The sequence below is a fragment of the Amblyomma mixtum genome, chromosome 10 (assembly GCF_055824585.1).
Source record: "Amblyomma mixtum isolate Tamu chromosome 10, ASM5582458v1, whole genome shotgun sequence".
In the NCBI taxonomy this organism is placed as follows: domain Eukaryota; kingdom Metazoa; phylum Arthropoda; class Arachnida; order Ixodida; family Ixodidae; genus Amblyomma; species Amblyomma mixtum.
Genome location: NC_143021.1, coordinates 56,864,668 through 56,882,249, shown reverse-complemented (window position 1 = coordinate 56,882,249; position 17,582 = coordinate 56,864,668). Strand labels below are relative to the sequence as shown.

Sequence of the window (17,582 nt, the reverse complement as noted above, 5' to 3'; positions counted from 1 at the left end):
TGATCTTTATGCCCTGATTCTAAAACGCTCCTTACCTTGTTAAGGGTTCCTCACAGACCGTAAGTCGGCCTGATGTAAATTATGAAGTGTCCCTAACTAAGAGGCCTTAGTTAAGACCACCTTGTTGCTTCCCCACGCTTAGGGAGCCGGCTTGTTACCTTCATGCTTCCTAACCCCGCTCCTCTAACTGAAGGCAAGCTTCTCTGCAAAGCTCTGGGCGGGATGCGCTCTCTTCTGCACGCTTACGAAGTTCCCGCAGTGGCCGTGCGCAGTGCGGATGACCGCCGTGTTTTTTTTTTTCGGATTTCTCCCCGTGTGTTCACGTCTAGATGCTGCTCTTCTGCCTTCCCGAAAACGGTATTCCCAAGTACATGCAGGTACTACATCCCTGCGCCGCAGGAAACAGAGACTAATGCAGGCAATGCAGTTCGTCACTCAGGACGGCAGCTTTAAAAGCTACGTCAGGTGTTTGCGCCGCGCACGCGAACTTTTGCGCGGTCGTTTGTACGAGCTGCCGCGGTTGCCACAGCAGCGTCTGGCTGATCGGCTCAAGCCACTGGAGCGCTACAACGACCAAGAACTTTTCGCCCATATCGCTTTCCCGAACAAGCTGTGTTGGCTATTCTGGAAGAGTTGCAGCTGCATGCGAGTGCAGACAATAGAGCACCTCCGTTACCGCGATCACTGAAGCTCCTCATCACGTTCCGGTTTTACGGAAGTGGCGCGATGCAGACTGTGGTGGGAGACCTGGTGGACGTTTCTCAGCCTGCTGTCAGCAGAAGCATTTGGGAATTGACACAAATGATTTGTGTGCGTCACTATTCGAAGTACGTCCGCCTGCCGAGTGCTCATGAAGCAAAACCGAAGATGACAAGGTTTTGCGGCATCGGAGGTTTCCCCGATGTTACTGGGTGCTTTGACTGTACGCATGTGCCCATAAAAAGCCGTGATGGAGACATTGCTGAAGTACAGGAACAGGAAAGAATTCTCGTCGATAAATGTGCAGGTAAGTAACATTTGTTGTTCTCCGATATTTCACTAGTATATTTTTGTCATTGGCAGTAAATGCGAATACGTCTCCAGTGACGTGCCTGTTAGTGTGTTTGGTTTGGTTTGTGGGGTTTAACGTCCCAAAACAACTAAGGCTATGAGAGACGCCGTAGTGGAGGGCTCCGGAAATTTCGACCACCTGGGGTTCTTTAACGTGCACTGACATCGCACAGTACACGGGCCTCTAGAATTTCTCCTCCAAAGAAATTCCAGCCGCCGCGGCCGGGATCGAACCCGCGTCTTTTGGTTCAGCAGCCGAGCACCATAGCCACTCAGCCACCGCGGCGGCTCTGTTCGTGTGTAACAGATTGCAGCAGTGTTCAACGGCTCAAATCACTAATGATATGCCTGTCGTGTTATGCGCGGTATCGTGTCTTCCAATTTTACAGCAGGCAGAAGGTTTATGGGGGCTTAACATTCCAAACCTACTTAGGCTATGAGGGGCACCGTAGAGAAGGCCTCCGGAATTTTATACCACCTGGGGTTCTTTAACGTGCACTGACATCGCACAGTACACGGGCACCTAGAATTTTGCCTCCATTGAAATTCCTGTCATCCCAACTCCCGTACGGTTGTTCTTCTTGAAGCTGTGCCACGACGCTCCCATGTTAAGACACCGAGTTTAGCTGGTTTGTGCATATTCACTGTGAATAACAGGGCGGCGCTTGCTCTGACCGTTGCCTCCGCGCTATTAATCGCAGTCAAAATACTGCTAAATCTGCCCATCACGGGGACTGCAAGGTTATCACGAGAGTCTCCGAGTACTTGTGGCAGGAGTACGACGCAACGACGTCAAGAAGCGCGTTGCTTCCTGTCCTACCCCGCCAGCATAGCAAAGTGGATTGCTTGTTTTGCTGCCCATCTGTTTTTCCTACCAGGCCGCCAGTGAGCGCACTCGAGCTTGGGGACATTAATCAACTCGATGCCTTCTCGAATTCGGCCAGCGGGAACCGCCATAGACGTCACGAAATGGCTGGAGCGGCGTACGAGCACTCCCGAAAGCTCGCCACCTTCTAGGATTTTTACGACAGTACACCATCCTCAGTATTGAAGTTTCGGAGACTATTCTCACCGGGAGAGGTGCACCTTTTCTATCAATGGCGTTGGGAGCCACCCAACGTGATGGCGATGTGGTCATGCTACTACCTCCCCTACCAGCCCCAAACAAACGGGCTAGTAGAGCAGCCCATTTTGTTTGCCTCATATGTACAGCCTTTGTGGAAAGCTTAGAGCCGTGGGAGTTTCTAAGCTATGAAGTGGGGCGCCTGTAGCAGTAATAGGATTTCTATCCACCGGAGGGGAAAGGGGGCGAAATCTTACCATCAGGCGACTTGAAACGCTAGGGATGCGTTACGAGTCACATGGCATGGCTCGGAAGCAAATCCCCTGGGCTATCCTAGAAGTACTGGGATAGCTATCTTTTGTAGGTGGCCTTTGAACGGTACAGAAGCTCCCAAGAGGCGACAAAAGAGAACTCATGTATTGACGCACAGCGGTCCTGCCTCAGGAGTCTACACTAACCAATCCCTGGCGCTCTCGAAGACGCAGATACCAGAACGACTTTGCAATGAGGTTGTGTCGCGCCTTATGTCTCGGCAGGACTAGCCATTAGGAGAGAGCGCGAGCGACGGAAACAGACCTTCTAGGACAGTTGCCGTCCAAAAAAGTGTTTTGTAGTTGGCGACTCGGTTCTCCTACGCCGACGGCGACGTCAAGTTGGCTGAGCTTTAAAGTGGCTGTTCATGCATCAGAGTGCCTTCCGGATTACCACGCAGCTGTGGCCTGTAACGTACAGCCTCGTCAGAACTCCTGAGCTGTCACACAGCACGCGAGGACCAGCCACAAGATTCCCTGCCCACGTCTGCCGGTGGTAGCATAGCTAAGACGTCAATCCGACTGAGCCATTACGAAAACCCAGGAAGGCCACGGCAGCCGCGCTTCGATGGAGGCGAAACGCAAGAGGCGCCCGTGTGCTGTGCGATGTCAGTGCACGTTAGAGATCCCGTGGTGGTCGAAATTATTCCGGAGACCTGCACTACGGCACCTGTTTCTTTCTTCTTTCACTCCTACCTTCCTCCCTTCCCTTACGGCGCGGTTCAGGTGTCCGCCGAGTTACGTGAGACAGATACTGCGCCATTTCCTTTCCTCGAAAACCAATTTACCAATTTACTAATTTACCAATTTTACCGAATGCAATGAGGACGTCGACGCGAGATCTCCCACAGGAAGAGGTTTAACGCGAGAGCGTTAGTACCCCAATGTCGGAAAGAAAACTGTCTGGCATCGGCGACCGTTTCTAGCCTCGAGGCCAGAGCGGCCGAAGCAACCGGCTGCTCCGGAATCCTAGGTCGGCCACCTAGCTCACGTGACCTAGTGGCGTCCTCACAAACTGCCCACCAGGTTGTGAGGAAACTGAAAACAGTGGCAGGTGGTAGTTATATTAATCATTCGCCGGGAGATGTTTCTCTGGACGAGCAAATGGATCTGACAAGGATCAGCCGTTGCAGCACCTGTCATCGCATCGCTTAAGCGCTGCACCACTCTGCCAGGAGTGGTAAGGGGACTTCCAGATATCTGAGGTCAAGTAGGACCTCCAGTTTTTTTTTTGTTTCAAGGTCGTTTTTCCTGCGCTTCCAGCGTTTTAGAAATAATGTAACTTCGTGAGTACTTATTACACAGATCGTGGCGTTTCGGTGTCGTAGCTTAGAATCATCGTGACACTTTGTACGAAAGCTCGGACATTCCCGTAACAAAACTGGCGTCCGTATTTTCCGTCGCAAACCAGAGCAATTTTATTTCTTGGAGCCTGCACGAACTATTTACACAGAAAAACAAAGTTTGCGAAAAGGAATAGCGGGCGGCCCCCTAAAGGGTTGATATTCTGGCACAGCGTGCGCCACTGGCTGCGTCACTGCCGCAACACCTGCTAAAACTGCTGCTGCTAAATAACTCGCTAAAGCACACATACCTGCAGATTCTTCACCAACGGCGTTGGATCCATGGCCCAGGTTTTGGAATACACATCAAACTGAAAAGGATACAAAGGGGAGGTAGGCTTCGCGCAAAACTCTGCCATGACATTCGTTTACTGCTTGTCTTGCTAAAGAATGCAGGCTTTGGATAGTTGACACGCAGCACAACGTTGTTTAGGTAGCTCGAGAAGTGGTGTAAGCGAGAGATTCAATGCGAAAAGCTGACTCCAGCGCTCCCACGTGGCCTCTGTTTTCCCAAATGAAAGGTTATCACTGTGAATTTGCAGTCTTTTGCACGGCAGTGTTCAGCACTATCCTAACACTCAGAGAGCAATCTGCAAAGCCTCAAGGAATGAAAAAAGTACTCCGACATGACCCTTACACTTTCAGAAACCTACATATCGTAGGTAGTTTCCCCGCTAGCATGAGGGGTGACTCTCGTAGGCTGTTCAAGCTGTTCAATCCTATTCTGGCATCCATTCTACAAATTTCTTGCACAATTTCAAGCAGTTTAACGTTAACGCATATATTGGAACTTACGAAAAAACGAAATCACCTATTATTACTACGTCTTCCTTGTGGGCAGTTAGGAACCGAAAACTAAATTTCACGCAATAAAATATTAAAAAAACAGCATTAATTCGACAAGGAGCAATGAAATTAGCACAAAAGCAAAACAGAATCCACAACAGGAGGTCACATGAAATTGTATACGGTGGAAAATATGCCGGAAATAATTAAATACATATTATACTGTACCTTGCCTCTAAACCACCGCATTAGTCATTAAATTACAATATTTCCGAATGTACTATTTATTAGCATGAAGTCAAGTTCTATAACAAAATGGTGGTCAAATCGCGTTATCAGCGTGCCTAAAGCACCAAAAGCATCAAATCTGGACGAACTACAGATAATGTTTGCTGTAACTAAATCAATGCGAAAACCCAGATTCATATTATCAATCAGGAGGCATTGCAAAATAACGCTGTAGAAGAGTAGACTGCATACCTACCATAGTATACTTCATAAAGTCCATAATATAATTTCAGTACAGAAAGGTGTCAGGCAGGCACACCGAATCTTTTCAATGCTATTCACCGCCTTTTTACAGGCGTTCTGGGGCCTTGATTGAGAACAGTTGGGGATAAGAGTTAATGAAGAATACGTAAGTAATTTGCGATTAACTGATGGCATTGCCTTGCTAAGTCACTCAGAAGATGAGCTGAAAAACATAACGAATGAGTTAGATAGAGCAGAACCGTATGTCGTAAAACTAAGATACAGAAAACCGAAGTAACGTTCAATAGTCTCGTAAGAGAACAGCAGTTCACAGTTGGTAGCGGGGTGCTGGAAGTGTTAAAAGAGGTACATCTACTTAGGGTAGGTAGTGTCCACTAACCCAGATCATGAGAACGAAAGAACTAGAAGATAAAGAATGGGGTGGAGCACATATGGCAGATTATATCAGGTCATGAATGGCAGTTTACCAATATCCCTCGAGAGAAAAGTATACAACAGCTGTATCTTACCGGTACTCACCTATGGGGCACAAACTTGAAGGTTAACGAATAGGGTTCAGTTTAACTTAAGGACAACGCAGCCAGCTATGGAAATAAAAATGATAGGTGTGACGTTGAGACCGCAAATGGGAAGAGCGGGAGCGGAAACGAACCCGGATAATGACATCTTAATCGAAATCATGAGGATGAAATGGGCTTGGGCAGGATATGTAATGCGAAGGCAAGATAACCGCTGGTCCTTAAGGGTAATGGAGTGGATTCCAGGAGAAGGCAAGTATAGCATGGGGTGGTGGAAAGTTAGGTGGGCAGACGAGATTAAGAAGTTTTCGGGGAACGGTGGCCGCAGCTGTCAAAGGACAGGGTGAATTGGAGAGAAATGGGAGAGTCTTGTGCCCTGCAGTGGGCGTAGTCGGACTGATGATGATGATGATGAAAATACGACTATGAGCGGGCAGTGCTGCGGGATGAAGTGCTCTTGCTAGGCCAGCTGTGAACAGACAAGTGAACAGACACCAAACGATCTCGCTCGAGGTTAGTTCTCATCAGGTTAGTGCTTACTAACAGAGACGACAATTTCCGACACGATAATCTCCAGGCAATTTTGCCATCGCCATGATTGTCATCATCAGCCTAACTGCGTCCACTGCAGAACAAAGGACTCTACCATATCTCTTCAATTTACTCTGTCCTGCGTCAACTGCGGCCACTTTATCACCGCGCACTTTCTAATCTGATGCGGCAATCTGACTCTCTGAAGCAGCCTGCTATGCATTCTTTCTCTTGGAATCCATCGGTGCCCATCGGTGCTTTGCCATACAATGCCTGTGCAGGGTCATTTATTCTTCTAGATATTGACTAAGAAACCTTAAACTCGAGTTAGTTTTTTACCTATACTATTCTCTACCTGTACCTTAACGTTGCACGTATTATCATCTTGTCCATAGATCCCTGCTCTGTAGTCATATATTAATATCAAGCTATATGAACAAATTTATTCGACAAAAATTTTGAATATTGAAAAATTGTAAGGTAGTGCTATGGATGTATTGAAGGTAATGGTCCATCCTTTCGACGTCTAGCAAAATCTTTATTTTAAAAGTGTTTCCATCTCTGCTGCCCTAGACCGCTACACAAAAACAATGAACTATTTTGAGGATAGCAAAAACGCTAATCACAAAAAAGTTCAAGCGTGTTGACGAAAATTCTGCGGATATGCTGATCACGAAAAAAAAATTTTACAATATACAAATATATCTTTCATTACCTCTTTACGGTTAAAAAATGTGTTTTCCCAGAATTTTTGGGTATGTTTCTTCATCTTCCAAGTTTCCCTACCATAGGTGATCGCTGCTATTCATGCCTGCTGATGACTTGAATGCACCTTCAAGTTCACTCCACTCTAACCTTTTAATGCGAAAGCAGTTCTAGGCTATGTCGGTGGGGTCGTGTCTCCAAAACGTGCCGGCAAACTGCGTTCGCAGCAGTTTTGATGTATACAGAAGAGGTAGCATCAAACGAGTGGTTGTAATCAAAATAAGATGATGCGATGGTGCTGCGCAAAATAATTACGTCGATAGGGTGATTATTTAAATAATTAAAGCCAAAAATGTCGAAAAAACGTTGAAATATCCCGGACATCGGTATAGTTAGTGGACGAGAAACAAGCATGAACAGCAAAATAGTGAAAAAATAGACAAAGAAGTAAAAAATGTTTGAAACGACTTGAAATGTGTTTTATAAGTGATAACCAAACAACAAGTTTTATTGACATAGGTTTATTAGTCATATCAGCAAAAACCGTTGAACAGTTGAATAACCTGGACAGGAATATAGTAAATGCACGGGAAAGAAACCACGGCGCCAAATTCCTAAAACTAAAATGGTTGATTAAGATAAAAGAAGCTATAACCAGAGTAAATAAATCAATATTTAATTACAGCATTAGATAAATATGCTAATTCAGTAGTGAAATTAGCAAAATAGAAAATGACAAACAAAGGCTATGAGAGGCGACCAGTGAATGTTTTCGCACTCGCAAGGAGCCGTCCATGATTTCGCATTGTCTGAATGCGGGTCGCCGCAGTGATTCAATTTTTTTCTCTTAGTTATTTCATTCCGGTTATTTCATCGTGGTCCCTTACTACCTGCCCCAAAGATATGCATCCCCTGTCAACTTGTAATGATTCGCTGCCTATAGTAGACAACCATTATTGAATACTGACGTTGTATTAGGTCGGAAAAATCTGCAGCTACCTGCGAGCAATTTTCTGCTGACATCTTTCTGTGGTTTCAGTGGCTCAGTGGTTATGATACTCGGCTACTGAGCCAAAAAGGGCGGGTTTGATTCCAGGCGCAATCGCATTTCAATGAAAGTGAACTGGTAGAGCCTTTGTAAACTGCGTTAAAGAAGTGCCCGTTAATGAACCTCAGATAGCAGAAATTTCTGGGGCTATTCACAACAGAGGTTGTGAATAGCCTTTCAGAGGTTAAACAGAGGTTAAAAAAAAGAGGTTAAAAAGAGGCTTTCAGAGGTTAAACTGAAATAACCATTATTGTCTATAGAGATACCAGAAAGAAATCCATAGGCACTCTGAACAATTTCTCAAAAGTCCGCAAGTTGACTGAAGCTTTCGTTTCTACTCTCGTCCACCGTGGACTGCCGTTCCGTGCAATAGGCAATGCAAGGGCGGAAGTTCAGGCGCTGTTCTGCTGAAATGACCACTCAACTTATAAGCACGTATGAGCGGCACCTAAACACGTATGGAAGCCGCGGGCACTAGTTAATTCTCTTCCCTTTCGTCTCCACCAGGAGGCTTCATTGAAGGCGGCGAAAAAAGCGAAAAACTTTGCACTTCATTGAATACAACAATTTATCCCAAGATTGTAAGGTATCCAATAAGGCTAGAATTGAAGAGGAAATTCAAGAAACTAATAAAGTGGAGGCTCATCAAAAATAACGTTAACTGTAAGAGGGAAAGTAGAGGCATTGAGGATGGCGCTGCATAACAAATATTTTGCTTTAAGTGAGGAAGACAATCTTAATGTTGAAGTAATAAACGAGAACCCCATGGCTATCTTCAAGCAGTGCGTAGTCGAAGTAGGCGAAAGGTTGGTTAGACAGGATACCGGAAAACTCTCTCAGGAGACGAAAGATCTGATTAAGAAACGCCAGAGCAGGGAAGCCTCTAACCTCACAACAGAATTTAACTGGCGGAGCTATCAAAGCTAGCCAATGAGCTCAAGGTAACCGAAAATTAGAAGTTTGATATAGAGAGAATCGAGCATGATCTAAATAATGAACGTAGCCTAAAAGCGGTGAAAAGGAAACTAGGCATAGGTAAAAAACAGATGTATGCACTAATAGACAAAGAGGGCAATGCTATTAGCAGTATGGATAAGATAAGTAAAGCAGCCGAAAAACCCTACACAAATTCATGCAGTAGCGAATACAATCAGGACATTCATGAGTAAGCCAGCAGCGCACTGCACTGGGTCATCACACCAGAAACGAAAGAGGAAGTGAAGAAAGCCTTAGGAACTAAGCGAAGGGGGAAAACAGCTGGTGAGCATCGGGTAACAGCAGATCTATTGCTGGACGGTGGCGAGATTGTGCTAGAAAATCTAGCCACCTTGTACACGCAATGCCTTACGTCCTCGAGCGAACCGGAAGCTTGCAAGAATGCTAAAACCATCTTAATAATTAAGAAAGTGGACATGAAGGACTTGAAAATTTCAGACCGACCGGCTTACTCTCCGTTGCCTACGAAGTATCTCCTAAGATGACCTCTAACACAGTCAGGACCCGCTTATACTCCAACCAACCAAATGATCAGGATTTCGAATGCGGTATTCAAAAATAGGGCATATACACACCATCAGCCAGGTGGTAGAGCAGTGCTCAGAATATAACCAGTTGCAATATATCGCCACCATAAATTACGGGACTCCGTAGAAACAACAGCAGCCATGCAGGCCTTATGGAATACGGGTGTAGACGAGCCTTATGTAAATATAGTGGAAGCTCTCTGTAACGGCTTCACAGCCACCATAGTCCTTCATAAGAACAGAAATAAAATTCCAGAAATGAAGGGTGTCAGGCAGGGAGACTGTGCTATTGATCGGCTGTTTTATTTTGAGACTTGGATGGGTAACAGTTGGAGAAAATAGTTTATAGAGAATACCTCAGTAATCTGCGATTCTCGTATAACATTTACCTGCTAACTCCCTCAAGAGATGAATCGCAAAACTTGATCAATGTCTTAGGCAGAGCAGAACGGTAGGTCTAAAATTATTATGCATAAAAAATAATTAATGCTCGAAAGCCTTGCAAGGGAACCGCAGTTTACCATTAGCAGTGAGGCGCTGGAGGTTATAAGGGAATACATCAATATAGGGAAGGTAGTGGCCGTAGATCCCGGATCACGAGAGGGAAACCACTAGAAGAATAAGAATGAGGTGGAGCGTAATTGGCCGGTTCTCTTAGGTCAAGAATGGCACTTTACCAATATCCCTTCGAGAAAAAAGTATATAACTGCTGTATCTTCTCGGTGTTCCCGTGTGGGGCAGAACCAAAAAGTGTTCAACTTAATTTTCACCGGAACAGCGCGCACTAAGACACGGACACGAAGGGAGACACGACACACACGAGCGCTGACTTTCATCTGGTGTTTATTGTTTGGAACGAGGCATATATAGAGTTCCAACAACACAAGGAAAACAAACCATCCATTCATAGATTCATAGTCAATTCATGCATGTCGCACTGAACAAGGACGATAACAACATTATCATTTTCCCTTCGTTAAAAATGCCAATTCTTTAGAACCGATCGATAAAGAGTGGCTACTGACGGATGCGTCTTTAGACCATGCGATGTGCGCTGCTTCGATTATTTCGCGTGTTAATTGGTCACTGTGTTTACTTAAAATTTGTGTGCGAGTGAAGTCAGGGTGGCAAGTTTTGCTTTCACAGTTTCTACAATGGATCCCGAGATGCCCTTTCACTGTGTTATGCATGTTATTATTGTGCTCCTTCAGGCGTTTATTGAGGCATCTCCCCGTATGACCCACATACAGCTTGCCGCATGACAAGGGAATGGAATACACTACACCTTCTTCACATGACACGAATCGATTTTCATGCTTGATGTCGCAATCTCTGGAAACGAAATCAGTGTTAACCATTTTGCACATCTTCCCAAGTTAATCCGGAGCCGAGAACATAACCTTAACACGTGCTCTATTCGCTATCTTTTTCAGTCTTTTTTTGAGAAATGATGAATGTAAGGCACAACAGTAGTTTTTTCTTTTTCCTTCCGCGTCACTGAATCTGCCTGCTCCCCTTTTCCATTTTTGCTCAAGCTACTCAGAATAGATTCGGACACTAATACTAGTAACGGCTTAAGATAACCAGCCTTAACGAACCGATCAGTTTGGAGAAGGAAACTATCTTGCATGGAGTGCATGCAAGATTTGTTAAGCGCGTTGCGATAGCATGACTTCGCCACGGCACGTTTTACCAGCTTAGAATGAGATGACGTAATGAGATGACGCAGCGCACATCGCCTGGTCTAAAGACGCATGCGTCAGTAGCCTCTCGTTATCGATCGGTTCTAAAGAATTGGCATTTTTAGCGAAGGGAAAATAATAACGTTGTTATCGTCCTTGTTCAGTGCGACATGCACGAATTGACTATGAATCTATGAATCGATGGTTTGTTTTCCTTGTGTTCTTGGACCTGTATAGGTATATGCCTCGTTCCAAACTATAAACACCAGCTGAAAGTCAGCGCTCGTGTGTGTCGTGTCTCCCTTCGTGTCCGTGTCTTAGTGCGCGCTGTTGCGGTGAAAATGAGTGACCAACTTGCCCAAGCATCTGTTTTAATGGTTCAACTTAAATTGAGGACAACGTAGCAGGCTATGGAAAAGAAACTAAAAGGTGTAACGTTAAGGGATCGGAAGAGGGCTGAGGGGGTCTATGAAGAGACGCGGTCAATGACAGCCTACTCGAAATCAAAAGAAAGAAATGAGTTTAGGCAGGGCTTGTAATGCGAAGGCAAGATAGCCGATAATCGTTAAGGGTACCAGACTGAATACCAAGAAAAGAACGTTAGGACGGCAGAAAGTTAGGTGGGCGGATGATATAAGGCAGTTTGCGGTATAAGGTGGCCGCAGCTGGCACTGAACAGGTTTTATTGTAGAGGCATGGTAGAGGCTTTTGTCCAGCAGTGGACGTAGTCAGGCTGATGATGATGATCAATAGAAAAATAGCTACTGCCGGGAGAGCCCCTTAGTCTAGGAGCCCTCATTCACTAATTCTAACATATGGCCCAACGTATCCATGAGAGAGTTGAGCGTGCAAGAGCGTAAGGGAGCCTTGCCGCACGTGTGTCTTCCTTTCGGACTCACCTCGTTGATGCAGCGATGTCCGTGGCGCTCCAGGAACTGCCTGAACGCCGGCCCCACGTCTGTGGTCAAAAGCCAGCGCAGTGCGGCCTGCGTGTGAAACGAGCTTATTTGAGGTCCAGTCAGCTGTGAGCAAATTGCTCTTCTAAAAAGGCGCAACTGCTACGAAAAAAATATGGGGTAATGCTGGCGCGGATATTAGCTTTATGTACTTTTCCGGTCCGAATAAATTATAAAAATTTGCGGTAAAAGAAAGAGAGGAAACTGTGCAAAATAATAGTAAAGGGATAGAAATTGAAGAGCCTTTAAATTTCTTTCATAATAAAAACAGCGGGGAAACGAGGAGGGTGGTTTCAGTACGTGGTAGTTGTCGGAATAAAAGGTTCATTACTTGTATTTATATTCTAGAAAACTACTGTCCAACTTCAAATATGTTATCGTAACTAGATGAAGTGTTCGAGGAGAGAACTAAAATATAATGCTTTGGCACAGTTATATAACAATATATTTGATGATATGCAGTCCAACGTTCTCAAGGCGCGAAGAAATCTCCGAGGTAATGATTGCCTAGCGGTAAGAGATGAAGCGGGCTGCGCAGTTTCAAAAATAGTAATAATAATAGTATTTCGGAGTGCAGCACCGAAGGAAGCTGGCAAAAAATTACGAGGAACTTTAGCGGCTAAAGTGCTGAAAGGCGAAAGCCTGAGTGCTGCATTCTGCTACGTGATTATTCACTGCACATTTTGTTGGTGCATTAATTAACTGCCAATTAATGACGCTTAAGCTTCGCCTTTAGGAGTGGAACGCGACAGCGTGTTCTAGCGCTGCCACGGAGTCCAAGGAACGCCACCACCCGTTCTGAGCGATGCGTTGTCCTTTGAACGCAACGCTTTTTGAGGAAAGGAAATGGGGCTGTAATTCTCTGTCATCTCGGTGGACACCTGAGCCGCACCGTACAGGAAGGGAGGAAGTGTGAGTGAAAGAAGAAAGAAGGGCCGTAATGAAGAAAATGAAAATTGTATTTGAGGAAAGGAAATTACGCATTAACTGTCTCACATATCTCAGTAGACACTAGTCGAAAATTGTATTTGAGGAAAGGAAGTTGCGCAGTAACTGTCTCACATATTTCGGTGGACACCCGTCAAAATTCGCGCGCGGTGACGTCGCGACAATTTGGACCAATCTGAAACGCGGACAATTACGCCTTGCTCGCGGTAAATTGGTTTCTGAGGAAAGGAAATGTATCTGTCTCTCATATCTCAGTGGACACCTAAACCTCACCGTAACGGGAAGGGAGGAAGATGGGAGTGAACGAAGACACCGTATTCACTAGACGCACCTTTGTTCATTCCAAACCATCGTGCTGGCATGGCGCAGTGGTAGCGTGCTCGACTCGCACTCCGGAGACCGGGGTTCGATTCCCAAGCTCGGCAAATTTCTTACTTGGCTTTATTTATTTATCTGGTCGGACTAGAAAGGTTATGTAGACTAATTGGTTAAGTAAGCAATTAACTAAACTCAAACTTACTTGGAGCATCACTATACGACCCCTTTAATTGGTTGCATGGTTAGTAGCCAAACTACAATTGGCCCCGATTGAAATTCGCGCACTGTGACGTGACGACCGTTTCGACCAATTGAAAAGCGTGACATCCTCTGTCGACAACTGCTGCTTACAACGATGAGGCATTAAAGGCTTCCGCCTTAATATGCTTGTGTAGCTAGCATCGTTTTGAGCTGTCACATATCTATTAAAATACCATTCGTCCATGCAACTACTTTCGACGGCGATACAAACAAAAAGTTGTTTATTCTTGTGCTTCCCGGATTACTCAAGTTCTTGAGCTCAATTTTGTTTATGCTCAATATCCGAAATAAAGACGGCCAACAGAAGGCGGTAAGCCCCTGAGGGTCGTCTCTTTATTTAACCCTATGGTTGTAAACAAGAAGAGGATAGGAATGCGGCACAAAGTGCGAGGCGCGCAAAGGATTGCAAGCATTAGATTCCAGGGCATTCTGCTGTTCCTCCCGGGGCAGTGTAGCTGGTGCGCCCGCAGATTTGAAATGCTGTGCGTGTTAAACGAACCAGTAGTCTTCAACATGCTCGGAAAGTCATCCTCAGCATCTCGTTAGTGCGTCTGTTTTACCTATAACAATAAGCTATAAACGGAGCACTAGTTTCGAGGTTTAACGGCATAGCCCGGACTAAAAACCCGTGCTAACTGGAAACTGCATAGAACGACATTTTTGATGCCTAAGGCGCCTGCTATTCGCTCCTCATCCTATTAGAGCTCTCGCGAACCTTATGCAGTGGGCTACAGACGCATACTACCCAACAACGAAGCGGCTGATGGCCACTAAAGGATGTCTTCCAACCAACGGCGTTGATCATTTTTCATAGCGCCGCGGTTAATCCGATTAAGCCATGGCTAACCACCTTTCACCTGCCACCTCCGGCGGTCTCAGGCTAGCAGGTCAAGTGAATTAACCACGAAGTCATGAGAATCGGTGGACGCCATTGGCCGGAGAGACTTCTTTGAGGGTCATTCGCCGCTTTATTCTTGAGTTCTCTCCGACCCGCCGCATCGCCTGTACAGTGCTGGGTTGTGACCAACTCTACGCCAACTCTCTCTTGCTGCTCGTCTTGACTGACAGCGGAAAATGGTGAGTGAAGGACATCGCGTTGGCCATCAACCAGGAGCGTTCCCACGAACACCGGCACCACCCAAAGGTGACCGGCCTTACGTCGCAGTTTTCCTACTTGGAATCCGGCGTGCTAGCGGAAGAACATGCGTCTGCCAAGGTGCCCTTCCTAAAGCAGGACGCAGTGGAGACGTACGTTTACAGCAAGACATAAGCACAATCTACTGATGTCCAATTCAACATCATCTGCAACAACTGTGACTGTCCTGCGCCTGCCAACTTCATCTGATCACACTGCTGCGGGTACCTTTATGTTTACACGATGTAAATAACAAAAGAATCAATAGACCAGCGCTCTTGCACGCCATGCTTTGCAGCGTGCACACGCCGAAGCAGTGAAATACGGACAAAAGCCTACCTCTGCATCCATGGCCTTGAAACTCTCGCTCTCGGGGTGCTTGCTGATTTGCGATGCCATCTCCTGGTAGCAGAAAAGAGGATTGCTGGAGCGTTTACACCCACTGCAATCTACTTCGTGCGTAACATCGAATGTTGGACAACCGAGAAAGAACTCCAAGTGGTCACATTCCTGCCGCAGTTGACTTCAGCGTCCAAAGGATGTAACTGCTCTTCATCGCCTGATAGGCCGTTCCCGGTGTGCGCTCTGCACATCGTTTTGGCACGTAACTGATGCTAACAGAGATGGCCCTCAAACAATCGCGAAAAGATGATGCAGGTTCGGTATTAAACTCGCTAATTTGTGATAACTTGAACATTTCTTTTCTTTCGCATCAATTGCCACAAAGAAAAAAACACCAATATCACTGTAGCTCGCACTTCTCATTGAAAAACGTGTGCTTGACCGAATTAATTGTAGTGTTTATATTATGGTGATAAAACTCTGTGGTAAAGAGCACTGCAAACGGTAGTCGCAGTCGAATTTCGGATGTTTCGCCACCTCTCCTTGCTCTTCATGCTCAGACTTTGTCCCTGCAGACTGCCGATGCTTTTCAGCGCCTTCCGTCGAGTCATATTTAATAAGACCTCAGATATTCCAACGCGGGTAAGACGCAATTTCTGATCAAGAAGTAGCAACACATTTGTTAAGAAGAATTTCAAGCAACCGCCACAGCATAACACAAAAAAACTTTACCTCACCCAACCTTGATTGCGCCTGCATCGTATGAGACCCACACAGAAACAAGATCTCATTGGCAGCTCTGAAGTCATTTTGAATCGCGAAGCTTTCTTAGTAATGGGATGCTAGAAATTGGCAGGAGGCATTATTGATACTTAACGCCGATTGAACTGATCCGACGTGTACTCATACAACGCACGTTTCGCGTCCCGTACTTGAGGGACATACTTCTTAGTCAAACAGCCTTATATGAATATAGGTACTCGCAAGCAGCGACTTACCATATCCGAGTGGCCATAGCATCCTCTGATAATTAAGTGATTTTTTTCCCTTGCTTCTGGCCACATGTTTTATTTTTTTCTACGCACTTTAAGCCAATGCGGTCTGGTGTGTCCCGAGCAGCTGCAGCTGCTGCTTGTGCACAGCAGCTGCTTGTGCTTATGCACAAGCAGCTGCTTATGCACAGTTTTATTCTTAGCCAGCAACTATAACTGAGTATGCCTTGCGTACTTTTTTGTGGTATATTTGATTTTGCCTTCAGCTGCTGCTGTTGCAGTCTTAGAGTTAAAGTGAATGGAGTTTTGTGTTTTGCGCCTGTGTTTCCTGCTCTTGCAACGTTGGTGTATTTTTCTGTTCTCCTGTACTGTAATATCTGTCAAGATAATATCCAAGTACTACAAAAAATGAATGTTTCCCATCAAAACATTTTCATCAGCCTAACCATACTTCCTCTGAGGAACAAATATTTCTCCATTTTGTTATAAATAACCGTCCTCTCTGGAAACTGCGGCCGCCTTGTAATCGCTAACTTCTGGCTACGCTTTCTTTCTCATGAAGTCCTTTCCGAGGCCCTTAAGGGGAAAATGTGTTCGAGGATTGCTGGTGTAATAAATGCGTTTGAATATTCGCACTAAGTATGAGTCCTTGTAACAGGACCGGTAATTTATTATTAATTCTTCAAAACTCAGTTTTTAAAAATTCGCGGGCCGATTGGTGTGCGCGTTGTGGCGGTTGTTTGGGACTACTTTTGCAAAACATATAGGCCACAAGTATGGTCATGTGTGCGGCAGGCCACTACAACGTCACGGGTACACTTCCGGTAGACGCAAAAGTCGTCTGCTCGAGTTGCTGTGCAAGCAAGGACAGTCCCAACGCGCACGTGGCTCCAATTTGCCGCATCTCTCTGTTGGCGGCTGCTGACTGTTGTTTGATTGACAATGACAGGCGAGAAAGAGGATATCAGCAGTGACCCAAGTATGTGCGGGAAAAATAGGAAATGAGAAGGATGAAACAGGTGTGCTAACCCGTGGTCAGTAAATAAACAGTTCACAAATAATGTCTTCATGGGCGGAGCCGGCGGGGCGCAGCTCCCAAGCCGTTTTGTTTATTTTTTTTGTGTGTCTGGGCGTGTACCAGTTGAGGGAGGAGACAAGGAGTGTCGGTTTTAATCACCGATATATTTAATTGTAATGAACACAGTTGAAAAACACTTCAGGTGGTGCAACGTGTGATGGAAGACCTATACCTCACTTTCATTGCTTAACTTCGGCAAATATTCTTTCCTAGTCCCTGTAAGCATTACCGCGTATTTTGTCTTCGCAATACATGCCCCCCTCATGCCACTTTCTTCCTCTTGGTTTCTACTAGACATGATTACCTCGAGTTTGTCCCGTAACCCGGTCTGCTCTCTTCCTGTCAACGTTACAGCAGTCATTTTCGCTTCCAACAGTCCCTGCGTTGCCCTCATCATAGTGTCAAGCCATTAATGACAGTTTCGTTAGCCCTCAAGCTTACATACCAGTACTCGTATAAGACAACAGTTGTATGCTTTCTTCTTGGGGGGAGCACTAATA

At 45.6% G+C, this 17,582-nt stretch overlaps 1 protein-coding gene across 6 annotated transcripts in view; it reads right to left on the bottom strand.

The window, feature by feature from the left end:
• LOC149325860 (uncharacterized) overlaps positions 1–17,582 on the bottom strand; it is a 292,578-nt gene that overhangs the window by 36,957 nt on the left and 238,039 nt on the right. For all 6 annotated transcript variants that reach the window (XM_089563537.1, XM_089563535.1, XM_089563539.1 and 3 more), the window contains 3 exons: positions 15,010–15,072; positions 11,952–12,038; positions 4,019–4,078 (listed from right to left, as the gene is read on the bottom strand). In XM_089563537.1, coding sequence (XP_089419663.1) covers positions 4,019–4,078; positions 11,952–12,038; positions 15,010–15,072 — 210 coding nt within the window. The remainder of the gene's footprint in view (positions 1–4,018; positions 4,079–11,951; positions 12,039–15,009; positions 15,073–17,582) is intronic.